The sequence below is a fragment of the Trematomus bernacchii genome, unplaced genomic scaffold (assembly GCF_902827165.1).
Source record: "Trematomus bernacchii unplaced genomic scaffold, fTreBer1.1, whole genome shotgun sequence".
NCBI classification, from domain to species: domain Eukaryota; kingdom Metazoa; phylum Chordata; class Actinopteri; order Perciformes; family Nototheniidae; genus Trematomus; species Trematomus bernacchii.
Genome location: NW_022987654.1, coordinates 1,267,970 through 1,292,181, shown reverse-complemented (window position 1 = coordinate 1,292,181; position 24,212 = coordinate 1,267,970). Strand labels below are relative to the sequence as shown.

General features: G+C 40.0%; 2 protein-coding genes, 1 long non-coding RNA gene and 3 other non-coding genes across 6 annotated transcripts; 5 read left to right on the top strand and 1 right to left on the bottom strand.

Annotated features, from left to right (window-relative positions):
• Positions 1-10,371: 10,371 nt before the first annotated feature.
• Positions 10,372-14,254, bottom strand: LOC117486538 (zinc finger and SCAN domain-containing protein 22-like). Its single transcript, XM_034135032.1, has 2 exons — positions 14,046-14,254; positions 10,372-12,913 (listed from the first exon to the last, which is right to left on the bottom strand). Exons 1-2 carry the CDS (start codon positions 14,224-14,226, stop codon positions 11,994-11,996), a joined length of 1,101 nt encoding a protein of 366 aa, XP_033990923.1. The 5' UTR covers positions 14,227-14,254; the 3' UTR covers positions 10,372-11,993.
• A 1,094-nt stretch (positions 14,255-15,348) lies between these two features.
• Positions 15,349-21,208, top strand: gnl3 (guanine nucleotide binding protein-like 3 (nucleolar)). The gene is made up of 15 exons (XM_034135031.1): positions 15,349-15,476; positions 15,686-15,744; positions 15,915-16,058; positions 16,906-17,025; positions 17,114-17,194; positions 17,285-17,420; positions 17,553-17,656; positions 18,212-18,362; positions 18,509-18,596; positions 18,813-18,990; positions 19,273-19,415; positions 19,619-19,755; positions 20,183-20,364; positions 20,582-20,648; positions 20,733-21,208. Exons 1-15 carry the CDS (start codon positions 15,464-15,466, stop codon positions 20,831-20,833), a joined length of 1,704 nt encoding a protein of 567 aa, XP_033990922.1. The 5' UTR covers positions 15,349-15,463; the 3' UTR covers positions 20,834-21,208.
• On the top strand, positions 17,956-18,092 carry LOC117486596. The gene has a single exon (XR_004556295.1). It is a non-coding gene; the product is annotated as a small nucleolar RNA SNORA47 (small nucleolar RNA).
• On the top strand, positions 19,089-19,224 carry LOC117486591. Its single transcript, XR_004556290.1, has one exon. It is a non-coding gene; the product is annotated as a small nucleolar RNA SNORA47 (small nucleolar RNA).
• A 1,023-nt stretch (positions 21,209-22,231) lies between the features above and the next one.
• LOC117486592 lies at positions 22,232-22,313 on the top strand. Its single transcript, XR_004556291.1, has one exon. It is a non-coding gene; the product is annotated as a small nucleolar RNA SNORA47 (small nucleolar RNA).
• Positions 22,314-22,618: 305 nt separating this feature from the next.
• LOC117486537 lies at positions 22,619-23,789 on the top strand. Its single transcript, XR_004556285.1, has 3 exons — positions 22,619-22,943; positions 23,161-23,227; positions 23,311-23,789. It is a non-coding gene; the product is annotated as an uncharacterized LOC117486537 (long non-coding RNA).
• Positions 23,790-24,212: the final 423 nt, after the last annotated feature.

Below are 24,212 nucleotides of genomic sequence, written 5' to 3'. Positions count from 1 at the left end.
CGTGTTTTATTATATAGAGTCGTTATTCATTTGTTTTAAAGCTCAATAAATAACAAAGAAGACCTTTGACCGGCACTTTTCTAATTTTGTCCGGAAGATTTAAACTTTAACGGACATCTTGACCGGTGAAACAAACTGAAACTGAAACTCTGCCGCACGGTCCCCTCGTTCCTTGGAAGAGGCGGAGAGGTGGGTGTTTGTCATCTGCTGGTGGACTAACCGGAGAGAATTACAGTGCTTGCCTCGACGGGGAGGGATTGCATTGAGCAAAAAAAAGCCACAGCGGAGAATAAACAGAAGGGTAACCATGGTAACTATGGGCGGGAAGTCTTCTTCGCTGCTTTTGTGGCAGACGACAGCGCCACTTACAGGCCTGGCATATGTACTACAGCGTCTCCAGCGCTTTCGAGCGGCAATGGCCGGCCGTGGCCCAACCCCACATTCCCCTGATAGGTGGAGAGTTGGCCCAATAGCCGTAGCGCCACTTCTGTGACGACATAGAAGTGTTCAAATCTGGATCAGTCTGTATCAGATCCGTTGCAGCCCCTTTTTTAGAGATTTGGGTATGGAGGAAAATAGAGAGGGTTGTGTTTTCTGACACTTGGTGAGTTCCCTGGAACACCGGGGACACATATTCATGTATAAAAGATGTACAAAAGTGCATTTTGCATGATAGGTCCCCTTTAAAGGGGTTAAATGGGCCTAGTTTTAAGACAGGTATTTCCTAAAGTTCTAAGATAGCTATTAAGCTCTATTTTACATAAGTTCCTAAGTAAAACAAATGGCTCTGTGTACATGATCAATATGTCCTTTTGGCTTCAATGTATACTTTTAGTATATTGTTTTCTAACAATGAGCTAAGCCTTTGGAAGCATGCTGGAGAAACAGAAATGTCCTCCATCAATTATTAAACCCTTTATCCTTTCCTGGACAGAGGCCAGTTGGTCTAATGGGTCCATTAATGTTACTGATTTTCAGGGTAATTGTTTCATCTAGAACAATATTTTCTTGGAGGATAAACAACAGAGTAGCCCCAGTGACCGGAGTGGAGCACCTCTAATCTTGATGTATTCATCCAAGCCTTTCCTCTCTGGACCCCATTGCCCCCGTTGGCCCACCGAGGTCATAGCGCCGGGTTGTTAGTGAGAATCCTCTTTTATGAAGCTTCATCTCTAATGAGGCCCATTAAACTCACTGACCAGCCAACTGAGACTCCCTTACCCTCTGGTTTCTCTCTTCTGCTCCTTTTCTCAAAATAGTGTAGTTGCCAACTAAAAGTCGTCAGTATTAAAGTAAATCCAGTATTTCGGCAATTACAGTAATTTACTACCAGAATAATCTGGTAAGAAATGCCAAAATAAATATGACTTTCCCAGAAATTGCACCAAAATGTGACTAAAACTGATAAACATTGTGACTAGCCAAGTAAATATTCTTGGAAGAAGTGACACATAATTCCTCGCTGCTTGGCTAAAGATTGGTGTGGAAACCTGAGACCACACCAAGGGAACCTTTGGAGAGAGGGGTAATATGAGGACAAAGACTGGCTTCTGTGTAAATAATATGTTGCATGTCACCTGTCCATCCCTCATGTTATTCCCCACTTAAAACTGTCCAGTGAAGCAGAAAAGTCCATAAAAGGATCCTGTAAAAAACCAGCATGTGATGAAGTGCAGTAAATAGCCCATATAACCAACAAGTGCTGGACAACAACATGAGGTGAACAGCTCTTTAACAGGTGCTACTCATTCCAGTGAGAAACAATAAACAAATGGTGGCATTAAAGCAAGAATAAAAAGGAACAAAAGGCCCTACCTCCTTAATGACTGTTGCTACGCGTCCATTCTCATATGGCACATAAAGTAAGAATGGTGGATTTATCACTTGATACCTGGAGGCAACATTCGGGTCTGAAAAAGTCAAGCCAATGTCCCTTTAGCCATGTCTAATAGTCTTTAAGGGGACTGGTTGCAAAAAGAAATCAGATTGGATAAAAGGATATTTTTACTTCTCACTGGATTTTCTCAGTAAACATTTTCCTATTGAGTTTTTGGTTTCAATAGCTAGTTTCAAATCTTCTCCAAAACAGAATGATGTTTATTTTGTAAAAAAAAACATGCATCATACTTTATTTTCTATATGTCCAAGAACTTTAACCCTTTCTTGCAGTGTGTTTTCTGTTAATGAAAGTTGGGGTTTCTTACATATATATATATATATATATATATATATATAATTTTTTTTTATATGCTATGCTAACGTCCAAACATGGTCACCTTTGGCTGCAAAAAAAACAAGATGGCGACAACCAAGGTGCCAAACTGAAGGCATAACAACTGTAGTCAACAAACCATTAAATAACATCATGGTGGCTAAGTCTATGTGGGAAATCTGCAGTAAACATTCCTACCACTTTTGGTCTTGTTCTTTCAGTTTTTTACAATAATGAAAAAAAGGAATATCTGATATTACAATCCCATTGACACACTTCAACATGTGAAGTAAACCAAGCTCGACAGGCCGCCAGTGCCTAGTTAGTGTCTTGTTGCTAAGCTACCGCTGGAAACCCGCTATTCAGAGGGCAGGATTTAGGGAACAGTCGATTGCACTGAGGTTCCCTGATGTAATGCTACGTGAAATATACCATATATATATATGTTCTATTTATGCTTAAGAAGTAGTGTTTGTGTAAATTAGCTTTTTCAGACACAACCAATATGCGTCTGAGGTGTTGGACTTTTTATGAAACTGAAGGTAGTTCTAAGGAAGTCCAACAACTGATTTTGTCAATCCTTTTTGATTTGCTATCCCTCTAAGCATCATAAAACTCTAAAGCTGGGTGATTTATTTTGCCACTTACAGGCGATCACTGCCAGTTGGTGGAAAAATACACCGATTTCCCTGTTTGCCTGGATAGGGGGATCAGAATTACAGCTGTGCCAGTAATCCCAGAGACTTATGGCAGTACATGTGCACCAAGCACATCAACATTAAAAGACCGTTGTGAGATATTATGGCAGGGCAAAGAGCGGATAGGCTGCAAGAGAGAGTGAGAACGGAGGGGGAAGTGATGGATGGGAGGGAGGTGGAGGAGGGAGAGCTGCAGAAAGGTGAAAGGGGGATAAATAAAAAATATTTTATGAGGAAGGAGGCCGAGATTAGTTGAAATAGAAAGAGAGGGGGAAGGGCATCAGTGTATCTGATCTAAAGAAACTGATATTTGACTGTGCACAAGAACAGTAGGATCAAACCTGATTGTAGACCTTACAGAATAGGTGCACGTTGCATAAAGTATATAAGGGGAACTTAATTGGTTGTTGTTCTTGAATTCAGAATACCTCCATTGTTAACAGACAACAAAAGTCAACCAAGTCCTGTTTTTCTTCTTATGCACATACAAAACATTCTCCAGATCGTCCTTACTCTTACTTGTTTCACACACACACACACACACACACACACACACACACACCACACACACACACACACACACACACACACACACACACACACACACACACACACACACACACACACACACACACACACACACACACACACACACACACACACATTTCCATTATAGTGTTTCTTTATATTTGTTTCACCTCTGTGAGCCTTTGAACAGCTCAACTTCTAGAAGCATTTTATATCCAGGCACTTCCCCCCAGCCCTTGGGTAGTACAGTACCCGCTTCACTTTTTGTTTCTTTCGTTTACTGTTGATGGTATTTGTGACTGAGGTCTGTAATCCTATTACGACAAATTAATTTCCTGTGATGCTTATTATGACTTTTCCAATAGTTTCAATGTTATAATTAGTCCACATGGCAAACCACATTAGTGTAAGGCCACAACTCTTATAGCACCAGAGACTTTGGCCTCAATGACTCAAGAGGAAAATTGAAAGGAGGGAAGTACTTCTTATTAATTAGTCTTGGAGTTTTTGTCCGTGGCAGTAATGTTCGTTTTAAGGGACATTTTGCACAAAATAATGACAACTTCATCATCCTGTTTAATTATCTTTGTTTCCAGCAGTCTTCAATGGCCCTCTACGTCACTGAGGAAGCATCATTCATGCAGCCACATCTCCCAGACTGGCCTTGAAATCACTTAAACTCCTGGCAGCATACAATATATGCTTTCAATTCCACAGTCCTCCAGAGGCACTGTTGTATCTCGAGATAATACAGGGATCATACAGATGCAGGCATAATCCTGCCACCTCCTCTCTGTGAAGATAAAACCGATGAGTCATAGAGCGTTCAGACGGATGTGTGAAGAAATATTGGTGTGTGTGTGTGTGTGTGTCTCATCTTAATTGGGGGCACAGGGACATATGCTGGGCAAGTCGCAAAAAAGAAAGTTGCTTTAGTGTCTGTGTGTGTGTGCGTGCGCGCGTGCGTGCGTGCGTGCGTGTGTGTAGGGTAAAACCAGAAAGCTGGAAAATTAAAACATCCAGACATCATGTTTTCCAATAGGCCACTATTAGATTGATTAGATTATTTTCAGAAGGTCATAACTCATCATCGGCAGAGCGACGTGATCTAAAAGCAAATCTGAAAAGCAGAACAGTAATCTGTATAGCTATGGTTTTCTATTAAGGTTTTGTCAAAATGTGATGTTTAAATAAAAGCCTTCTTAACATGATATATCACAGAGTTACAGACACAGTTGCCATATTTTCCTCTGCTAAACAGTAGGACAATGTTGCATTTTTCTCACCTAAGACGTTCTGGCAATATTGATGCACTTTGTCAACGCTGATCTGAATCATCTGCTCAGTAACTGGCAGAGGAAAACTGATAGCTTCAGTCAAGCTGCAAAAACTTTAAATCAGCAAACTGTGAGTCTGAGCCAAACTCATAAACAGCATCTGACATCTCTGAGATGGATCCTTTCTATAGACTTTCCTCTTGATTAAATAAAAACTAACACAATTATTTGTTCTCTACATTCTATTATTATGAGTGTTTTTTGGCACAAACACCAGTGCGGTGGCAGTTCTAAACGTTCTTGTTTGGAATTGGCCGATTGCCTAGCCTCAAGTATTTCACGAGAAACTCCTCAACTGCAAAACCTTATGGATACACATAATGAGTTTTGATGAGTACAACTAAATGTAATTGTAGCTTTGTTTCATTCAAAGAAAACGCCACGCTACAAAGACTAAACAGCGGGCCTCACAGTTCAAATGTACCAAAATGTATTTACAATCACCCCTACAGCTCACTGATTAACATGTTGTATGTCATTTGTTTAATCTGCACGCAACTAGCATGTGGCAGCAAGCTACAGGGGTTTATGCCACACTATTTTTAGTCCAGACTCAGTGAGTTCCTGGCATCTCTAATGGTTGTGAGTCAACTTCCCAGTGACGTCACGTTAATCAGGCAATTATGCATATTCCCCAAAATGTCAAACAATTCCTTTAAGGCTGTTTTACATTTAAATGATGACTGATGTGTTCATGAAGAAACACAATGCACTCAGGCTCCAACTGCCATCTCTCATTATTCTATCAAATAAGAAACTGTGCAGAAAACAGAGTAAATGACTGCCTTATGCAAGACAATGTTCCCATTTTACGTCATTTATGCAAACTGGCAGAAGATGTAAATTGATCCATTTTTGCTGTCTTGATAAATGATGAGGTTTTCGTATACACAGTGTTCTCCAGTAAAGTACAGCTCAGACTGCGATAATACTGACTATTTTCCTTGGATGGGCCTGGAGTGGCTGCCTGCAGGGCCACAGGAAAATAGTGTACAGGCTCCCTGCAGTCTAATCTGAAGAGATGAATGCTGCTCCCCTGGAGTGAGAGAAAAGTCAATAGATGTCTGGATAACATGTGTATCTGACACATACTGTAAAGCTGACTCGTAAAACCAGGGACAGAGCACCACACTCACGTACAAGTGAATGACTTGCCTAATGTATGTCCTGAGTTGAATGTGCAAATGTATGCCGAATGATGCGGTCATACACGGGAAAAACACTGAAATGATCTCATCTTCTCTCTCTAATGTTTTGGACAAGGTTCAACACTGGCTGAATAACATTTGCTTACAGTTAAATGCAAAAAAAACAGTATGCATGATGTTTCAGTAAACGACCAGTCAAAATCGAAGGATCCAATGTGTTTTTAAACGGAGCAGAAATAGAACTAGTCCCCCACTTCAAGTATCTTGTGTACGGCGGGATAACTTATTATTTTATTTAGACACTTGTTAGCAAATCCTGTGCTCAAAACCTTTAAAAGTTTCAGACGTTCACCAGTGTACTGAAGTATAGTTTGTCACAAAACATTGACATCTCCAAGCTTGTATTAACCACAGAACTTTTTTTCGCGACTCTAACTAAAGTTCAAGTATCTTGGAGTCATACTGGACTCGAACTTGACTTTTAAGAAACATATTAAGAAAGTATCCAACACCGTTAAATTCAACTTGCAAAATGTTAAACAAATTAGACCTTTCTTAACTGTCAATGCTGCAAAGTCATACCTCCACTGTATGATTCTATCCCACATTGAATACTGTTTGACAAACTGGTCGTTTGCTTGTGCCACAAACCTGAAACCAGTAGAACAGCTGTACAAGAGAGCTATCAAGGTGTTTGACAGAAAGCCTTATTCATACCACCACTGTACCATCCTTGAAAAACACAATTTCTTGAGTTTTTACCATTTTAAGTCTTTTAAAAGTATGTGTTTTTTTTATAAATGTTTACATGGACTGCCCCCCCCCCCCTCCCTTAGGGGAATTCATCCACAAAAAACACACTGGACGCTGCACTAGGTCAGAAACCAGAGGAGACTGTGAAGTCCACCGCAGACGAACCACTTTCGGTCAAAATGTTCTATCAATTAAGGGCAGCTCTTTCTGGAATAGCCTCCCAACTGAGATACGGGATTGTCCCACTTTGAACAGTTTTAAAGGTCAACTCAAAGAATGGTTGAGAAACAACCAGACGTCCAATCACCGCTAAATGCACTTTAACACAGGGGAATCTCCTCTTGCACTTGATGTAGCCCTTTTATCTTCTCCTGCACTTTATATGTCGTAGCAGCTACATTGTACTGCCATGTGGTAAATGCTTATATGCTGCTCATGCTCTTTCTGCATATCATGTATTTATTTTTGCTATGTATATAAATGTCATGTTCTTATATGTTGTATGTGAGGGACTACGGATGGAAATTAGCTAAAAGCTCAAATCCGGCATATTTACATTTTGAAGTATTAATTGTTAAAAATGTTCATCAATGTGCACTGTCCCTCTTCAAATAAACGATTAAATGAAATGAAACAACAAGTGCACACCATGCAACACACAAAGATCAGGTACAGTCTTTGAATGCCCAAACATAACTTATAAGACAGCTTTCCTCTGTTCCTGCCCATCCTGAACTATATATCTATTTGTTAAACCACTTCTTACAGATAACTGTCCTGAGGCTGAAATATATGAACCTGCCGTCAGAGACCTATTTACAAATGGGATGTAGACACTAAATATATGAGACTCCTTGACTGATCTCCAGTGCCCTCTACGTTTCCACTGTGCAGCCAACCACAAATCATATTTATGAAACTTAATATTCTTGCCAGCCTTGTGTGTTGTAAACTGACATCTTACCTGAATGCTTAAACTGGAGATCCATCAACATTTGAATAAGATCCCAGGAGAACACTCATCTCACCGCTCACTCAATCAATCAGCTCTGAAACCTCTGTAGCTCATACATTACTGATGCTCTCTGCTATTTTTAGATATAAAGGACATGGCTGATTGATCAAAATGTTCATGTTAATAGGAAGTTAGGAAACCATTGTCGGTTCCCAGAATGTTTTTGATTCAATTGTCTGACAAAAGGAGGCAACAATCCATGTTTGGGTGCACTTTTCTTAAGAATGCAATTGCAAAGGTCACTCAATAACCACTATACAAAGAAGCAGCTAAGTAGCTGATTGCAATTAAATCGGTTGGTGTTGCAAATACACAAAAGGTGGATGTTGAAAGGCCAAACAGGCTTTCATATAGTCACCTTCTACGAGATAAATAGTCCGGATGGTAAGTGATGAAAGTGCAAACATCTATGAACTATTAAAGTAAAATGAAGTCTGATTTGGAAAAAGTGGTTGCTGTGGAATTTATAAACTTCCATTGATATCCTTTTTTGGTGGGATTGAGGCAGACATCTGAGAAATGTAATGTTTATCTCAATACCTGGGGCGAATATGGCCTTGGCTAGAAAGCCTAAGGGAGAAGATATATTTTTTAATAATTTGAAATTGAATCACATTTTCTAGGTGTCAATTACACAACCGTATATAATTATAGACTGAAAAGCCTCCAGCTAAAGCTCACTGGAAATATAATTACATATTTTGACATGAAATAATTTAAATCAATGAGGGGTGTATTTTAAAAATCAAACACTGAGCAATGAAAATGATACGAGGAGAACAATTAAAAAAGATTAGATGATGCACGATTCTCATATGAATATTATAACACGTCAGCATCTGATATTGACTGCTGATAACACATTGTACTGATACAATGGTTATATCATCAGACAATAACAGAGTAGAAAGCTTGGATGGTCAGATTGATTCACCTACAAGGGATGTTTAACTTCATAACTTCTGTTTGGCAGCTACTGACATTTGATATGAACAAATGAAATCCTGTATATGAACTGCTCTCATACCCTCAGTCTCTGGTCTCATAGTATTGGACCTCCTGGCTCTTCCTGTCGTCTGCATCCACCATTTCCTGCCTGCCAGCACCTCGAGGAGACGAGGCATCTCACTGCAAATCACAAGGCTCTGTCCAAATGACTCCTAGTAAGTCTCCCTGTCATTCAACTCAATCCAGCTTTATGGTTGGCATAGAAGAATACATTGTTATGACCATGATTCATATCACAGGACTGAGTAATAATTCATATCTCAAAAACATCATTTTTTCATTCATTCTGCATGATTGACTGGTGTATAAAGCTTGTTAGGGCATTCAGTCTCTCTCAATGATCCATTCTCTTCTCAGATATTAAGCTTGGAGGATGCCAAGTGTTAAAACCTGTTCCAGCACTAGGTGTCATACAATCAAATAAATGTACATTAGCAGAAGACAGAGAATGTATTATGAGTATATTGGCTGAATACTCAAGACTATAACCTATTGATGGCAAATACAAATTCAAGTTATATTTCTTTATTTTTCTGTATAGTAAGTATAATTTTAGAACCAGAGCCACTCATCTCAATTTTACCAGTTTCATTTAATCAGTCAGATAAATAAATAAAGTTACATACCAGAACATTTGTTCAAGAAGGTGGCGATTTAAAAAAAGGATTGGCAAGTTCACTCATGAAAACCATCGACATGGAAAGTACCCCATCAGGTGTTGCATTGCTGTTACTACAGGCACATCAAGTAAAGTGTGGGTCTTTGTTATACACTATTGGAAAATAATATGTACTGGCTGTGAGCACATAATGGATCTGAGGATTTTTAGTGGTGTATACATGAATGTGTTTTAATGCAGAGCAGTATAATTTAGAGTTAAAGGTCACCTATTGTGCAAAATCCACTTTTTTAGTTACTTTATACACAAATATGTGTCCCCACTGTGTAAAGAGATTCAGAAAGTTTCGGGTAAAAAGATTCTCTCTCTTTTTGTCCTGATCCATCTATATAAAACCCTGTCTGAAAATGAGCTGATCAGATTTTGACAACTTGTGTCACAGTGGTTTTGGGTTGTGCAACCATTCGCCAATAACCAACCAAGGTAACACCCGCCCACCAAATCACCTGAATCTCGAGAGCACTATTGGCTTTTTTTAGATACAGAATCAGCACTTTTTAAACAGGGCTGAAACAGAGGGGTTTATGGGATGCTACAATGCATGATCTGTTTCGAGCCAAACACTTTAGAGACATGTTTGTATATCTGACAATCTGACACCTATTATGTATTGTTGAAAAATAGTATAATCGGGGACCTTTTAAGTTGCATGACAGAAAGTATAATCTCCAATGAGCCTTTTTTCACTGCAGTCTAACTTGATTGTCATTCACTGTATAACTGAGGTCACAGAGGGAAAAACACAGGTGACATTAAGCCATTATGATATGATGGATATTGGCTCACTGACACAACTAAGTGGGGCATCGTTAATGCTATAACACCTGTCATTTTCTTAATAGACAATAACCGGAGTCTGTCTGTATACAATCACCTGTCCCCGAAGAGACTCCAGGTTTGCCTCTGTGTATCAAGTAGGTCGATAGCAGGGATCATCAGCTCCATTTCACATTATCTCTGTTTGCATGTAATACAAGACATTTGCAAAAGATACTCAATTGCTAGTTTATTAAAAAATAACATTTAATACGCCATGAGACAACACTGTACATTAGTGTGTGCAGGGGGAGCATAGGTGTTCCCCGAGAATACTGTGAGTGTAGGGTTGCTGGTCGGCTGTGAGGTCGTGCTGAAGTTGTCTCATGCTGCATTCATCACGCTTTAAGGGTTCACTGGTGTGCGACCCAGAGCAACAACTGAGCTCTGACACACTCTGTCACACATTTTATTTAGTTCCTCTTCTTGCAGGACATTCAGATGCAAATTTCGATTTTTCTGCTACAAGCAGGGACAGATTCCATGAGAAAACTCACAAACCCTGAGTTTCTGACTTTTGAAAAAGGTGTTTCAAATCAGACATTAGTATTTCTGGTATGCCCTCTTGTTATGAATGCAGCATTAGTCCTGAGAGGAGAAAGGAGACTGTAGGGTCAGGATCAGTCCAAGGTGGGCAGTGGAAGTGTGTGATTCCATGACAAACCAATCATCACGTCTGAAAATCAACCACATTCGAGGCAGCTTCAAAAATACCTCCCATGTGAATGAACATTGAGGTGGAAACACAGGTGAACGTAAATCTTTTCAGACTGAGACCCCTGAAGAAAAGTTCAGCTAACACTGTACGGCCCTAGTATAGAGTGAATTTCAGCACCGTCTTAGACAGATGCAATAGTGCATGTCATACAAAAAAAAAAGACACCATTAGAATCCAAAATGAACGATAGACTAGTGGTATTTTACAAAATATCACATTAGTTCATGAAATAGTGGAGCAGTCACACAATAGATCGATCCATATTTCAATGGACCACATGAAGCACTGACAATGTGAGATGGCAGTGTTTAGCTGTGCAATTATGTAACAGCACTCAACAAATTCAAATAATGACTAAGAAAGGAGGTAAGTGCGAGGTCAGACTTCTTGTGTACTTCAGTCAAGTCCACAATTTCAAGCTGCATTTCAGTGGCTTTTTGTTCACCTGAACTTAGTGTCCTTTTTTAATTGCTACATAAAAAAAACTGCTGGCAGTTTTAGTCTTAACCAGATGACATACAGGTTTCATTTGGCAGGCCATTAGTTCTCTATTAATTGAGAAAATGGGGATCATTTCATGTACTGACTTCTCCTTTTAGGACCTAAAATAAGTATTACAAGAAAGATGTCAAGTCTGCAGATTTGAAACTCAACTGTAGACTGATGAATATGAAATGACAGGTTAGTATTAAGCCATGACCGTGTTAAACATTGTTGCATTTCTTAATGCATCTCAGTTTCAAGGCATATGTGGAAGACTTCATCATGCTAATTATGACTAAGGAAAGTCTACATAATTCAGAAAAGTCTAGCTAATAACTCAACTCTGTTAAGAGATGTAATACTCCAGTTACAGGTGAAAAAAATTAGTAGATGACATACTAAACTGGCTAATAAAACTTTTGTTGAGGGAATATGGTTTGGAGAAGTGTTAGATAAGAAACCTTCTCTATGAGTTGCAGAATCCCTAGTTTTTTAGAAAGTAGGAAGAAAAAAGCCTTTTTTTATTGGCAGCGTTTTTAGCTTTTTGTAGGTAAATATCCCTCATCAATAGGAGTCACAAACTGGATCAACACTAACATCATTGCCCTGAGAAGTATGTTCCCTCGCGGCTATGGGTCTGGAGATGCCTTTTGATTTTGTCAGAGCGGCTGAAGCACTTGCCACACACAGGGCAACTGTATGGCTTCTCCCCAGTGTGGATTCTCATGTGTACCTTCAAGTGAGCCATCTGTGTGAAGCCCTTTCCACAAATCTGGCAGCGGAATGGTTTTTCTCCCGTGTGACTACGCTGGTGCTCCTGCAGTCTGCCCGAGGAGCTGCAGCATTTCCCACATACTCCACAGCGGTAAGGTTTTTCTCGAGTGTGCACTTGTACATGCACATGCAGATGGCCAGCATGACTAAACGCCTCCCCACACACCTTGCAGCTAAAGGAAGACATTTGGCCTTGTTGGGGCGATTTTTGATGAGGGCAGTCCACGGCATTAGCTCCTTGATTGCGCATTTGAGAGGCCTGCCCTCTGTTAGCACCAGCTCCATTTCCCTTAGCACCAACCATCTGTCCTCCATTCTCTACCCCAATAATGTCAATGTTGTTCTCATTCGAGCAGTTTGGGTTGACTGGTGCGAGGGGCTGGGCGCCACTGTTGGAGGAAGTAGAGCCTCTGTGGGCTCCTCCACTCTCCACCTTCACGTGTCTCGAGGACCCCCGAGATGCAGGATCCCTCTCCCTGTTCTCCACACCTTGACTCTGAGGAAGGTTGGATGTGTGCGGGCCTTCCTGGGGATATTCATTCACAACACGTGGGGGAGTAAACATGTTCTCTGGTGTGGTGCAAGAGCCATGACCACGAAGCTGATCATCTCCTTGGACGGCCCGGATGTCTCTTTTATCCTTAATCTGAATTGGGAGGCGCTCTTCATGCCCCATGCTGGGACTCCACTCACGACGGGGATGCTCACCATCCTCCTCTTCCAACAGAGCCATGGACGGACGATCTGAGAACACAAGGAAAAGGTTCAGATGAAAATATTCACGTCATTGCTTTTTGGTAAACCACCCCTTCACAACACATATTTTTACATGAAAAATGCTGAGCTGAACTTACTGTCCTGTTAACTTAAACAACAAACTAAATATTTTAATTCAGCTTTGCAGACCTGGTCCTTCATGGATGTATGTTTCTATGTTTTCTGTGAGCCCTAAAATAATTCAAGTTTCCAACAACATCCGATAGACAAAGTTGTAAGAGTATTTAAACTTTAAATAGAAATATCCAATTGAAATCTGTAACAGTGGTGAAACACAACATGTCTTAGTTGTAACTAAGCTGTTCAATAAACAGTACTGCACTACTGTTTGCCTCAGGATATTGTCTAGCCTCCTGGATCAATTATCAATTAAGTTTCAAAAATCAGGGGCTACTAAGCAATACTTTTTCATTTAATGTTTTTAAGTCTTCTACAAAACAGTCCGTGTAAATACCGGGGAAACCCTTGAGATTGTAAGGGTTGTGTACCATTAATCAGAGTGGATGTAATTGAGATATTTAACCATTTTAAAGCAAAAAGATAGATGTCAGGTGAAAGTTTTGTGTACAAATTGGTCTAAATGTAAGAGTACTTGGCGTATTTACACTCAAAATAAACAATGGCACCTTGGGCAACACTTGCAGTAGTTTCAGCCATAAGTTTACTGTGTGGTTAAAGTTGTACTATATTGGAGTAAACAAAAACAAACACTGTGACACAACAAGTGATTATTATGAAAACAATGTTTGCCGTTGTATCTGTCAGATAAATCATGAATAAGAACACTGACTACGTATAAACGCACACTAGTATGCAGTTTAAGCTAAATGCTAAACCATGTTAGGCTAACCTAGCTGGTTGCTAACGAACAAAGGTTGCTACGCGCTAGCCGCTGCACAACAACAGCAGCTAAAGTCAACTAGCTGGCTAAAGTTAACTTGTTTGGAAGTGAGTCAACATCCTTCTGACAGTATTTGGTGTGTTGTGACATTTATTTTTTAGGTGGTCATTTCCCTTTTACTACCAAATGCCACCACAAGACTTGGCAGACTGTAAATAAAGGGGCGCAACTGCACCGTTAGCTTTCTGCGGAGCTAACCTGGCCATATTTCGATCCCAGCGTCTCGCAGCCTGCGTCTCAAATGGTCGTTCTCCCGCTCCCTGATTGCTATCTCCTCCTGGTACTCCAAAATAGTATCCTCGACAGATTTGTATATCTCCTGTGCAGCGAGCATGAGACGCTCAGTCAAAAAGACGTTTAAAAACTGCAGTTTGGTCATTTTCTTGGATTGCACGGAGCACTCGCTGTTCTCCAAAATGGACCAAAAAAGATGCTCGACCCAATCACGTGACCCGGACTTATGTCTTCTCCGCTTGCTGCTCCTTCTTCATCGTTCCCCCAAGATTGTCTGTGACCCATCCATGCTGTGACCCCACTGATAGTGCTAGATTTTGGAGTTGCAGAGGCGACGGATTTGGGTTAGTTGCGGCTTTGAATGCTGTAACGTAACACTAATTAGGTCACTGAATATGGTGTTACACCTGCTGCCATCACCGTAACAGAAAAAGACAGTATATTTTATACTAATGCACTATGACCTAAAAACTCTGTTATTTCAAGGCTCATTATTCAATAAGGCATAACATGTCAAAGGGCCATGTAATATCATTACATTTGAACAGATGCACACTTTTGTGGTTCTCAGATCAAGCACACCCATTCTGTATCTTATTTTGAAAATGTTCTATCTGAGTAATAAGAAGTCCCAAATACAAACAACACAGTGTGGGAAGTTGGGAACTACATCATTGTCTAAACTATACAGGACAGTTTGTGGACACCATCATCGCAGTATGAGTTCAAGAGAGACTTTTATAAATTGTGTTTGAAAACCAAATTAGAATATTAGCTCACTTCAGGGGCACAGCCATACATATTTGAAAAACAAGTAACACCTATGCGAAATTAAATACCCAAAAATATTTCATTTTTATGACGTTTCCCTTTTCTATATTTCTTCGACTTTTGCAGGACTTAACAAGGGAAGGATTTCAAATGACTTTTTACTGTGAATTTGTAGATTATTGTTTCATCACCAATTAATGAATTAGGTAAACAGGTGGCATGACCTGGAAGTCTGGCTTCCTTGCATTTGAATACATTTCATTTTTATTTGTTTAATTCTTTATGTGTGTTCACATAGTATTTATATCATTCTACTCAGTTACCAGCCCTATCTTTTTTAGTGACTCAAACATGTCAAACAAACCAACGCAAAAAACTAAACAAACAGAAAAACAATAAAACATTTCTTAATAACATTTTAATAAATATATAAGAATGACTAACATTTCTGAAATGATTAAAGTGCTTGAACACTTGTACTCCAGCTCGCCAGGCGGCGGGACAAGTGCGGTGTCGTCGCTGACAGAAGCGGAAATGACGTAGCGTCAAACTTGCGCACTGCTCCACGTGTGAGAGCAGAAAAAGCACATTGGTAGATCGGCAGCTCCACCATGAAGCGACCAAGTAAGTGCGCACTGATAGCTATGTTAAATGCATATGTAAGCTTATTTAAAAACAACTAGTTAATTCTGTATGATTTGGTTGATTCTCCCAGCTAATAAACTATATGTTGATTGCAAAAAAAACACAATTTGTCAGTCTGCTTTAGCCTCGTTTTAGGGTAACGTTGAATGACCGACGCATAACTATTTTTTGTCTTTTTTTGTCTTCAGAGTTAAAGAAAGCAAGTAAGCGGGTGTCATGCTCCCAACGCTATAAAATACAGAAAAAGGTAAGTGTCTGACTTTATAATACTTTCCTGTAAAGATAAAGGTTCGCATGTGTTTAGACCATGAGGCCTATGTGAACGAGGCTGCTAACGTTAATGACACCCACATGTCTTACTCGTTGAGATTTTGTATTGTTTTTAAAGGAATTGTTTACATTTTGTTGTGTGTTTAGGTCAAGGATCACACCAGAAAACTAAGAAAAGAGTTAAAGAAAAAAGGAGGAGCGAGCAAAAGGCCTAAGAAGGATCTCGGCGTGCCCAACAGCGCTCCCTTCAAAGAGGAGGTCCTCCGCGAGGCCGAGCAGAGGAGGCAAGAGGTGGGCATCATGCGTACTCTATTATATTCATAATGGAGATATGTGCCAATATACAAAATTATTGTAACATTAAATTAAATGGAATTTGTAGTAAATGCATACACTACAACACACTATAAATAAGACTTGTGTTTACATACTGTGTGCATTTATATTAGCTTTAATGATTAAATGGAGATGCTTTAAGGGTGAAAAATGTGATATAAAATCTAAAAAGTTTAAGTTGCAATACCACCATTATCTTTTATTAAGATTCTGTGAATAATGCATCTGATTTTTTTTTTTTGGACTATACATTTGGATACACGATTTACAACATATAAGATTGATTAATAAAGTTATACTTGACCATATCTGCTAAATTGACGGATTAACTGTTTTCTCTGAGCTTTATTTCAAAAACGCGTATGGACACTTAATCTGCTAAAACGTTAAAAATAATAATGAATATTGGTTAGTATTGACTGAAAAGCTCCAGGCTATACAGTTGGATGAGAATAATGCTCCAATAGATTCTAAAAAGTGAAACTATGTGCTCCAATGCAACCACCAGGTGGCCACGAACAGCGTGGATCTTAAGAAGACAGTTTGCTCTTATATCACAGATGATTATATTTTTACTAGCCTAAGCCTAGCCTGTGTTTCAAAACAGTATTACATGCATAACTTTAATAAATAAACTACCCTACTTTGCAACCTTTTGTTTCAACAAGATGGCTGGTACTTGCTCTAGAGGTTTATGGTGTTACTTAACCAGTATTTTGGCAATGTGTACCCCTCAGTTGTTCACATTTGATATAATAGTTTTAAGCAGTTGTATTTATTGTTCATGTTTTCTTTCTTGCAGATTGAAGAAGTAAAAGACAAAAAAAAACAAGCAAAAAAAGTGGAGCGGGCCCAGAAGAGAAAAAGGGAGAAAGTTACCGGCAAAAAAGAAACGGAACCCAAAGCCAAGAAGCCTCTACAGGTAAAAAGGCAAACACTTAAATATTTATTCGGTAACACATTTTATCACTCAATCACTTAATTTGATTGTTTTTGTTTTCTTTCCATAGGAAGTGGTTGTCAAACAGCCAGAGAAAGAGCCCGGCCCAGACAAGGGCTCAAAACAGTACCTTTGCTCTGAATTAAATAAGGTAAAACTTCACAATCCAAGTCAGTGTTTTATTGTAGAAAAAAAGGTTTTGACCTGATATTTAACCTGCTCTCCCTTGAATTTCTTTCAGGTAATTGATGCATCTGATGTAGTAATAGAAGTGCTTGATGCACGTGATCCAATGGGGTGCCGGTGTCCACAGCTGGAGGAGGCGGTGCTGCAGAGGGGAGGCAACAAGAAACTGCTGTTGGTTTTAAGCAAAATAGGTAAATGGACATGAGATGCTGCAATATGATTTAAAGTCAAGCGCACACATACACACTGATGAGGGGTTTGTGGATTTAAATTAAATACGGCTTGTCTGGACTCTAAATGTTTTTAATTATCTTTTGTTGTAGATCTGGTACCAAAGGAAAATGTGGAGAAGTGGATCCAGTGCTTACAGCTGGAGTTTCCAGTTGTGGTGTTCAAAGCATCACAACTGATCCAGGACAAAACAGTGGTAAGGGACATTTTATGTTTGTGATCAATAACGCATGTTTAGATCTGCAATTTATAATGCTTATACGAAAAGCAGTTGATCCAATAAAAGGTTGTTTTTTGGCATTACTTTTCTTTTAGAAACATGTCAGCTTTTGGATGCATTACCCATCCTAGTTAAGTTCAAGCCTTTGTGCTATGGGCATCTAAACACATGTTCGCTCAAATCCAGCTTTTTTGCAGCATATTTAAATTAATGGAAATGTACAAGGAGTTTAGAAAAGACTGCTACTAATTTTGTGTTTATACATTATTGTAATCTGGAGGACTGAGAAAGTTGAGCAGCCTGCAGTGCTGCTATAACCGGTTATAGCCTCCAAAAGTAACTCACTAACCACTCAATTCAGTGGCTCTGTCATATAAGCAGAGCTGATGTGTAGTGTGTTTGTGAACAAAACCAAGATATATTTTCCAATTCATGCTGTGATTTACATGCTGTGATTTACACAGACTATTTCAGCAATAAAATTGAAAAAAACTTGACGGTAATTAACATTGTTTTTTCTGTCACCATCAGCGAGCCAGGAAGAGCAGGATAGTAGCCTCCAATGAAGTCCTGGACAGATCCCGAGCAGCAGCCTGCTCTGGAAGCGGCTGTCTCAGCGAATTCCTGTCAAGTTATGCTACTAAAACGGAGAATGAGGCTCAACTCAAAGTGGGCGTAGTAGGTAAGCACAATAAAAATCATTTAATTGGCTTATTTCGCTCTGCGGTATAAATATACTTAACTGATTATAGTCTTCATTTCTTTACATTTTCTTGAAGTGTGTAATCTGACTGCTTATCTTTGATGCCATATCCTTTTTGCCTTCAGGTTTTCCTAATGTGGGAAAAAGCAGTCTCATCAACAGTATGAAGGGGATCCTCGCATGCAATGCTGGAGTCAAGAGAGGCATCACAAAGTGAGTGACAAATTAGCATAAAATGCTCCTTACACAACTCAAGCTTTTTCTCTGGGTTTAGTATCATTGCGCCTATTTAGCAGAATTGCACACATGTTCTGCTTTAGCGAAGGATTATGTCCAAATTGTACAAAGTGATAATTAACTTGACATATCTTAGGCCCCTTTTTTCTTATTTTGTATCCCAATAATGAAATGTTTCCTGTTCCCCATCAGATCCATGCAGGAGGTGCACATCCTGAAGAACGTGAAGCTAATAGACAGCCCTGGCATCATGGCGGCGCCGTCCAACCCGCCAGCCTCCATGGCTCTGAGGAGCCTGCAGGTGGAGGAGGGGGGTGTCAGCGCGCATGAGGCGGTCCGGACTCTGCTCAAACAGTGTGACCATAGCCAGGTAAGAGGAGTTCCATCACTGGAGAGATTTCTTTTTTAATTGTTGCATTTGTCAGATGGATTTCTGTGTTTTTATTTCCCTTATACATTATTGTAATCTGGAGGACTGAGAAAGTTGAGCAGCCTGCAGTGCTGCTATAACCGGTTATAGCCTCCTAAAGTAACTCACTAACCACTCAATTCAGTGGCTCTGTCATATAGCAGAGCTGATGTGTAGTGTGTTTGTGAACAAAACAAAGATATATTTTCCAACATATTAATTTCAGCATTCTTGTGGTTTCAGATCATGCTTCAATATAATGTCCCCGACTTCAGAAACTCCCTTGAGTTTTTGACGTTGTTCGCCAAAAAGCGTGGATATCTTCAGAAGGGGGGGGTCCCCAACGCAGAGCAGGCGTCCACGGCTTTCCTCGATGACTGGACAGGGTGAGTGTTTTTTTTTTTTTTTTGCTGAAGGATGCTTCATCAGTGTGGAAATGAGGACACAACGCAAGTCTGAATAATATGAAGACTTCTAATCCAACTCTGATCCCAACACTGTGGAGGATAATGATACTATTATAATGTAAAGAGAAGGGAGTGCTACTGTATGTCAGGCTCACAGAGCTGTCTTTGTTTTGTCTCCTCAGAGCTAAGCTAAGCTATTACTGCAAGGCATCGGAGAACCGCGACCTCCCAGCCTACATGTCCGCTGCTGTTGTGGCTGAGATGCAGAACGGCTGGGATCTGAACAGGCTAAAAACGGGCAACGAGGCAACTCTGAAAGGTATTGGGGTTTTTGATTCTTCTATCAGCAATTTAAAATCTGCAGACTCCTTTTTATTCAATTATAAGGGGCAGAGCACGGGGATGGGATGTAACATAGTTAATCTTCATGTATGATGTAATGAGCCACACAGCCTCTAGGGGCCATTAATGGGCTTGTAGACCCGTCTATGTGCTGTAGCTTCTAATAACATGTAGTCACTTCTGTCTGTGTGGCGCAGTGGGTTATGTGTTGGTTTTCGGATCTGGTGGTCACAGGTTCAAACCCCACCGCAATCAGCATGTCATTGTGTCCCTGGGCAAGACACTTTACCTCAAATTGCTCCTGTGGGGATTGGCCACAGTATTGAGTATGTAAGTCGCTTTGGATAAAAGCGTCTAACAAGTGACATGTAATGTGTTGACTGTCAACATTTTGCTTTTTTCAGATGTAAAATGTCCAAGCCAAGCCGGCAGTATAGGCTTAACTTCTAAGGGCCCGACTGCAGGCCTACTGAGAGTTGAGGACGTCACTGAGGAAAAACCCCTGCTGAGAGTTGTTGAAATCTTTGTAGCAAAACCTGCTGATGCAGCCTCAGAGAGAGCAGAGCAGAATGATGAGAATAATCAGGTAACTATAGAAGTGCTTTATTATTCCTTTTAGAAACTACCAGAATACACAGCTGCCTTTTAAGAATGCTAGCTGTCTGGTCTGCTGGAAATGAGGACAAAAAACGCAAGCCTGAATAATATGAAGACTTCTAATCCAACTCTGATCCTGCTGTCTGCACTTTCTGTGTATTCTGAGGTTTGTTGGACTTTAGTTTAACTATCTGCTTTTCTCTCAGCCTGAACAGACTCCAGAGGAGGTAACAGAGGCAAATGGGACACAAGCAGAGGAACCTCCAATTAAAAGTAAGTTCTGTTTGAAACTTCATTTTTATTACCAAATGCTCTCCCAGCATTGGCATTATTTTAATGTCTTGCCTTGTCTTCCAGGAAACCCAGGCCGTGTGCAGTTTGAGTCTGTCCCCGTTGACATGAGCGTCTCTGCGGCTTCAACAGGAGACGCCTATGACTTCAACACAGACTTTAACTGAGCTCTGCCTTCTTTGTGTGGAAGACATGCAGACCTTGATATGTCGGCATTCAAGGACAAGCTGACTGAAAGGCGTTGGGGTGCCTTTGACTACAAAATGTCAGGCAAAGTTGATTCGGAATGATTTTGAAGTTTACGTGGTTTTGCCCCTTCAATTCTGAATCTGGAAGAAACTGGGACCGTGTCCAGATGAGGACTGACCTTCTTTCAGTTGTTTAGGACAAACGACTGCCCAGCAAATAGACATTGAAATATTCCCAGACGTGTTCTCCCAGATGTTGTCTTAAATGTCCAGAGGTCATTTGTAATAATATTCATGCTAACTATTGTATATAGACGATGTACTATAAATGTAATAAACCCTTTACAAAGCCTATATCATTCATCACTGCCTCATTCCAAAACCGTGAATTTACAATATAGCAGTTTCATGCTATGTTCTTCTTGTGACCCCTATTTCATTACTCTTTTCAGGAAGTATTAAGCAAAATCATGGACTGATCTTGCAAATGGCAAATTCTGAAAGACAACAAAACATTTAAACGATGCATTTCCTTTCATCTACAAAGGTTGAAAGATATTTAAACCAGCAAGGCAATTGCCTTTCAATGTTTGTTCAGTGGTCTGTGTACTGAATTGGTGTTTATAGAAGTCAAATTGATCGGTGGGAGGATCAAAACATTACAAATCCCACTAAATATTTCAGACTAACTTTTGAAATGTTGGATGGAAAGGCTGCTCTCTATCAGGGTGACTGTCCATATCTTGTCAGATAAAGTCGATTTCTGAATCATTTTGAACTTATGGAGTTTTGACTAGTCTGTTTTTGCCTTTTGTTCAATTTCTGAATCTGGAAGACCTTGGGACAGTGTCCAGACGAGGACTCACCTTTTTTATCCTAGATGTTTTTCAGCTTTCTAGGACAAATCAGTGCCCATCAAATGGACTTGCATCTGTTGGCGGGGTCAGCGTTCACGAGGCGGTCCGGACTCTGCTCAGTGTGACCACAGCCAGGTAAGAGGAGTTCCATCACTGGAGAGATTTCTTTTTTAATTGTTGCATTTGTTAGATGGATTTGGGTGTTTTCCTTTCCCTTTTAAAGGGTAACATGTTTGTGATCAATAATGCGTGTTTAGATGTGCAATCTATAATGCTTATACGAAAAGCAGTTGATCAAAGTCCAAAGTTGTTGTTCTTTTTGGCATTACTTTTCTATCGGAAACATGTCTGCTTTTGGATGCATTACCCATCCTAGTTAAGTTAAAGCCTTTCTGCTATGGGCATTTAAACACATGTTCGCTCAAATCCAGCTTTTTTGCAGCATATTTTAAATGAATGGAAATGTTTAAGGAGTTTAGAAAGACTGCTACTAATTTTGTGTTTATACGTTATTGTAATCTGGAGGACTGAGAAAGTTGAGCAGCCTGCAGTGCTGCTATAACTGGTTATAGCCTCCTAAAGTAGCTCTTGCCTCTCAATTCAGTGGCTCTGTCATATAGCAGAGCTGATGTGTAGTGTGTTTGTGAACAAAACAAAGATATTTTCCAACATATTAATTTCAGCGTTCTTGTGGTTTCAGATCATGCTTCAATATAATGTCCCCGACTTCAGAAACTCCCTTGAGTTTTTGACGTTGTTCGCCAAAAAGCGTGGATATCTTCAGAAGGGGGGGATCCCCAACGCAGAGCAGGCGGCCACGGCTTTCCTCGATGACTGGACAGGGTGAGTGTTTTATTTTTTTTGCTGAAGGATGCTTCATCAGTGTGGAAATGAGGACACAACGCAAGTCTGAATAATATGAAGACTTCTAATCCAACTCTGATCCCAACACTGTGGAGGATAATGCAACTATTATATTGTAAAGAGAAGGGAGTGCTACTGTATGTCAGGCTCACAGAGCTGTCTTTGTTTTGTCTCCTCAGAGCTAAGCTATTACTGCAAGGCATCGGAGAACCGCGACCTCCCAGCCTACATGCCAAGCTGGCAGTATAGGCTTAACCTCTAAGGGCCCGATTGCAGGCCTACTGAGAGTTGAGGGCGTCACTGAGGAAAAACCTGCTGATGCAGCCTCAGAGAGAGCAGAGCAGAATGATGAGAATGAGAATAATCAGGTAACTATAGAAGTGCTTTATTATTCCTTTTAGAAACTACCAGAATACACAGCTGCCTTTTAAGAATGCTAGCTGTCTGGTCTGCTGGAAATGAGGACAAAAAACGCAAGCCTGAATAATATGAAGACTTCTAATCCAACGCTGATCCTGCTGTCTGGACTTTCTGTGTATTCTGAGGTTTGTTGGACTTTAGTTTAACTATCTGCTTTTCTCTCAGCCTGAACAGACTCCAGAGGAGGTAACTGAGGCAAATGGGACACAAGCAGAGGAGCCTCCAATTAAAAGTAAGTTCTGTTTGAAACTTCATTTTTATTACCAAATGCTCTCCCAGTTTTGGATTATTTTGATGTCTTGCCTTGTCTTCCAGGAAACCCAGGCCGTGTGCAGTTTGAGTCTGTCCCCGTTGACATGAGCGTCTCTGCGGCTTCAACAGGAGACGCCTATGACTTCAACACAGACTTTAACTGAGCTCTGCCTTCTTTGTGTGGAAGACATGCAGACCTTGATATGTCGGCATTCAAGGACAAGCTGACTGCAAGGCGGACTGTTGGGGTGCCTTTGACTACAAAATGTCAGGCAAAGTTGATTCGGAATGATTTTGAAGTTTACGTGGTTTTGCCCCTTCAATTCTGAATCTGGAAGAAACTGGGACCGTGTCCAGATGAGGACTGACCTCCTTTCAGTTGTTTAGGACAAACGACTGCCCAGCAAATAGACATGAAAATATCCACAGACGTGTTCTCCCAGATGTTGTCTTAAATGTCCAGAGGTCATTTGTAATAATATTCATGCTAAATATTGTATATAGACGATGTACTATAAATGTAATAAACCCTTTACAAAGCCTATATCATTCATCACTGCCTCATTCCAAAACCTTGAATTTACAATATAGCAGTTTCATGCTATGTTCTTCTTGTGACCCCTATTTCATTACTCTTTTCAGGAAGTATTAAACAAAATCATGGACTGATCTTGCAAATGGCAAATTCTGAAAGACGACAAAACATTTAAACGATGCATTTCCTTTCATCTACAAAGGTTGACAGATATTTAAACCAGCAAGGCAATTGCCTTTCAATGTGATGTTTGTTTAGTGGTCTGCATATAAGGTTATATAAAACCTGTCAGACAATACAGTCCTGAATTCCTGTTCATTTATAGAAGTCAAATTGATAGATTGGAAGATCACAATATTGCAAATCCCACTAAATATTTCAGACTAACTGAAATGTTGAATGGAAAGGCTGCTCTCTACTTCTAAGTCAC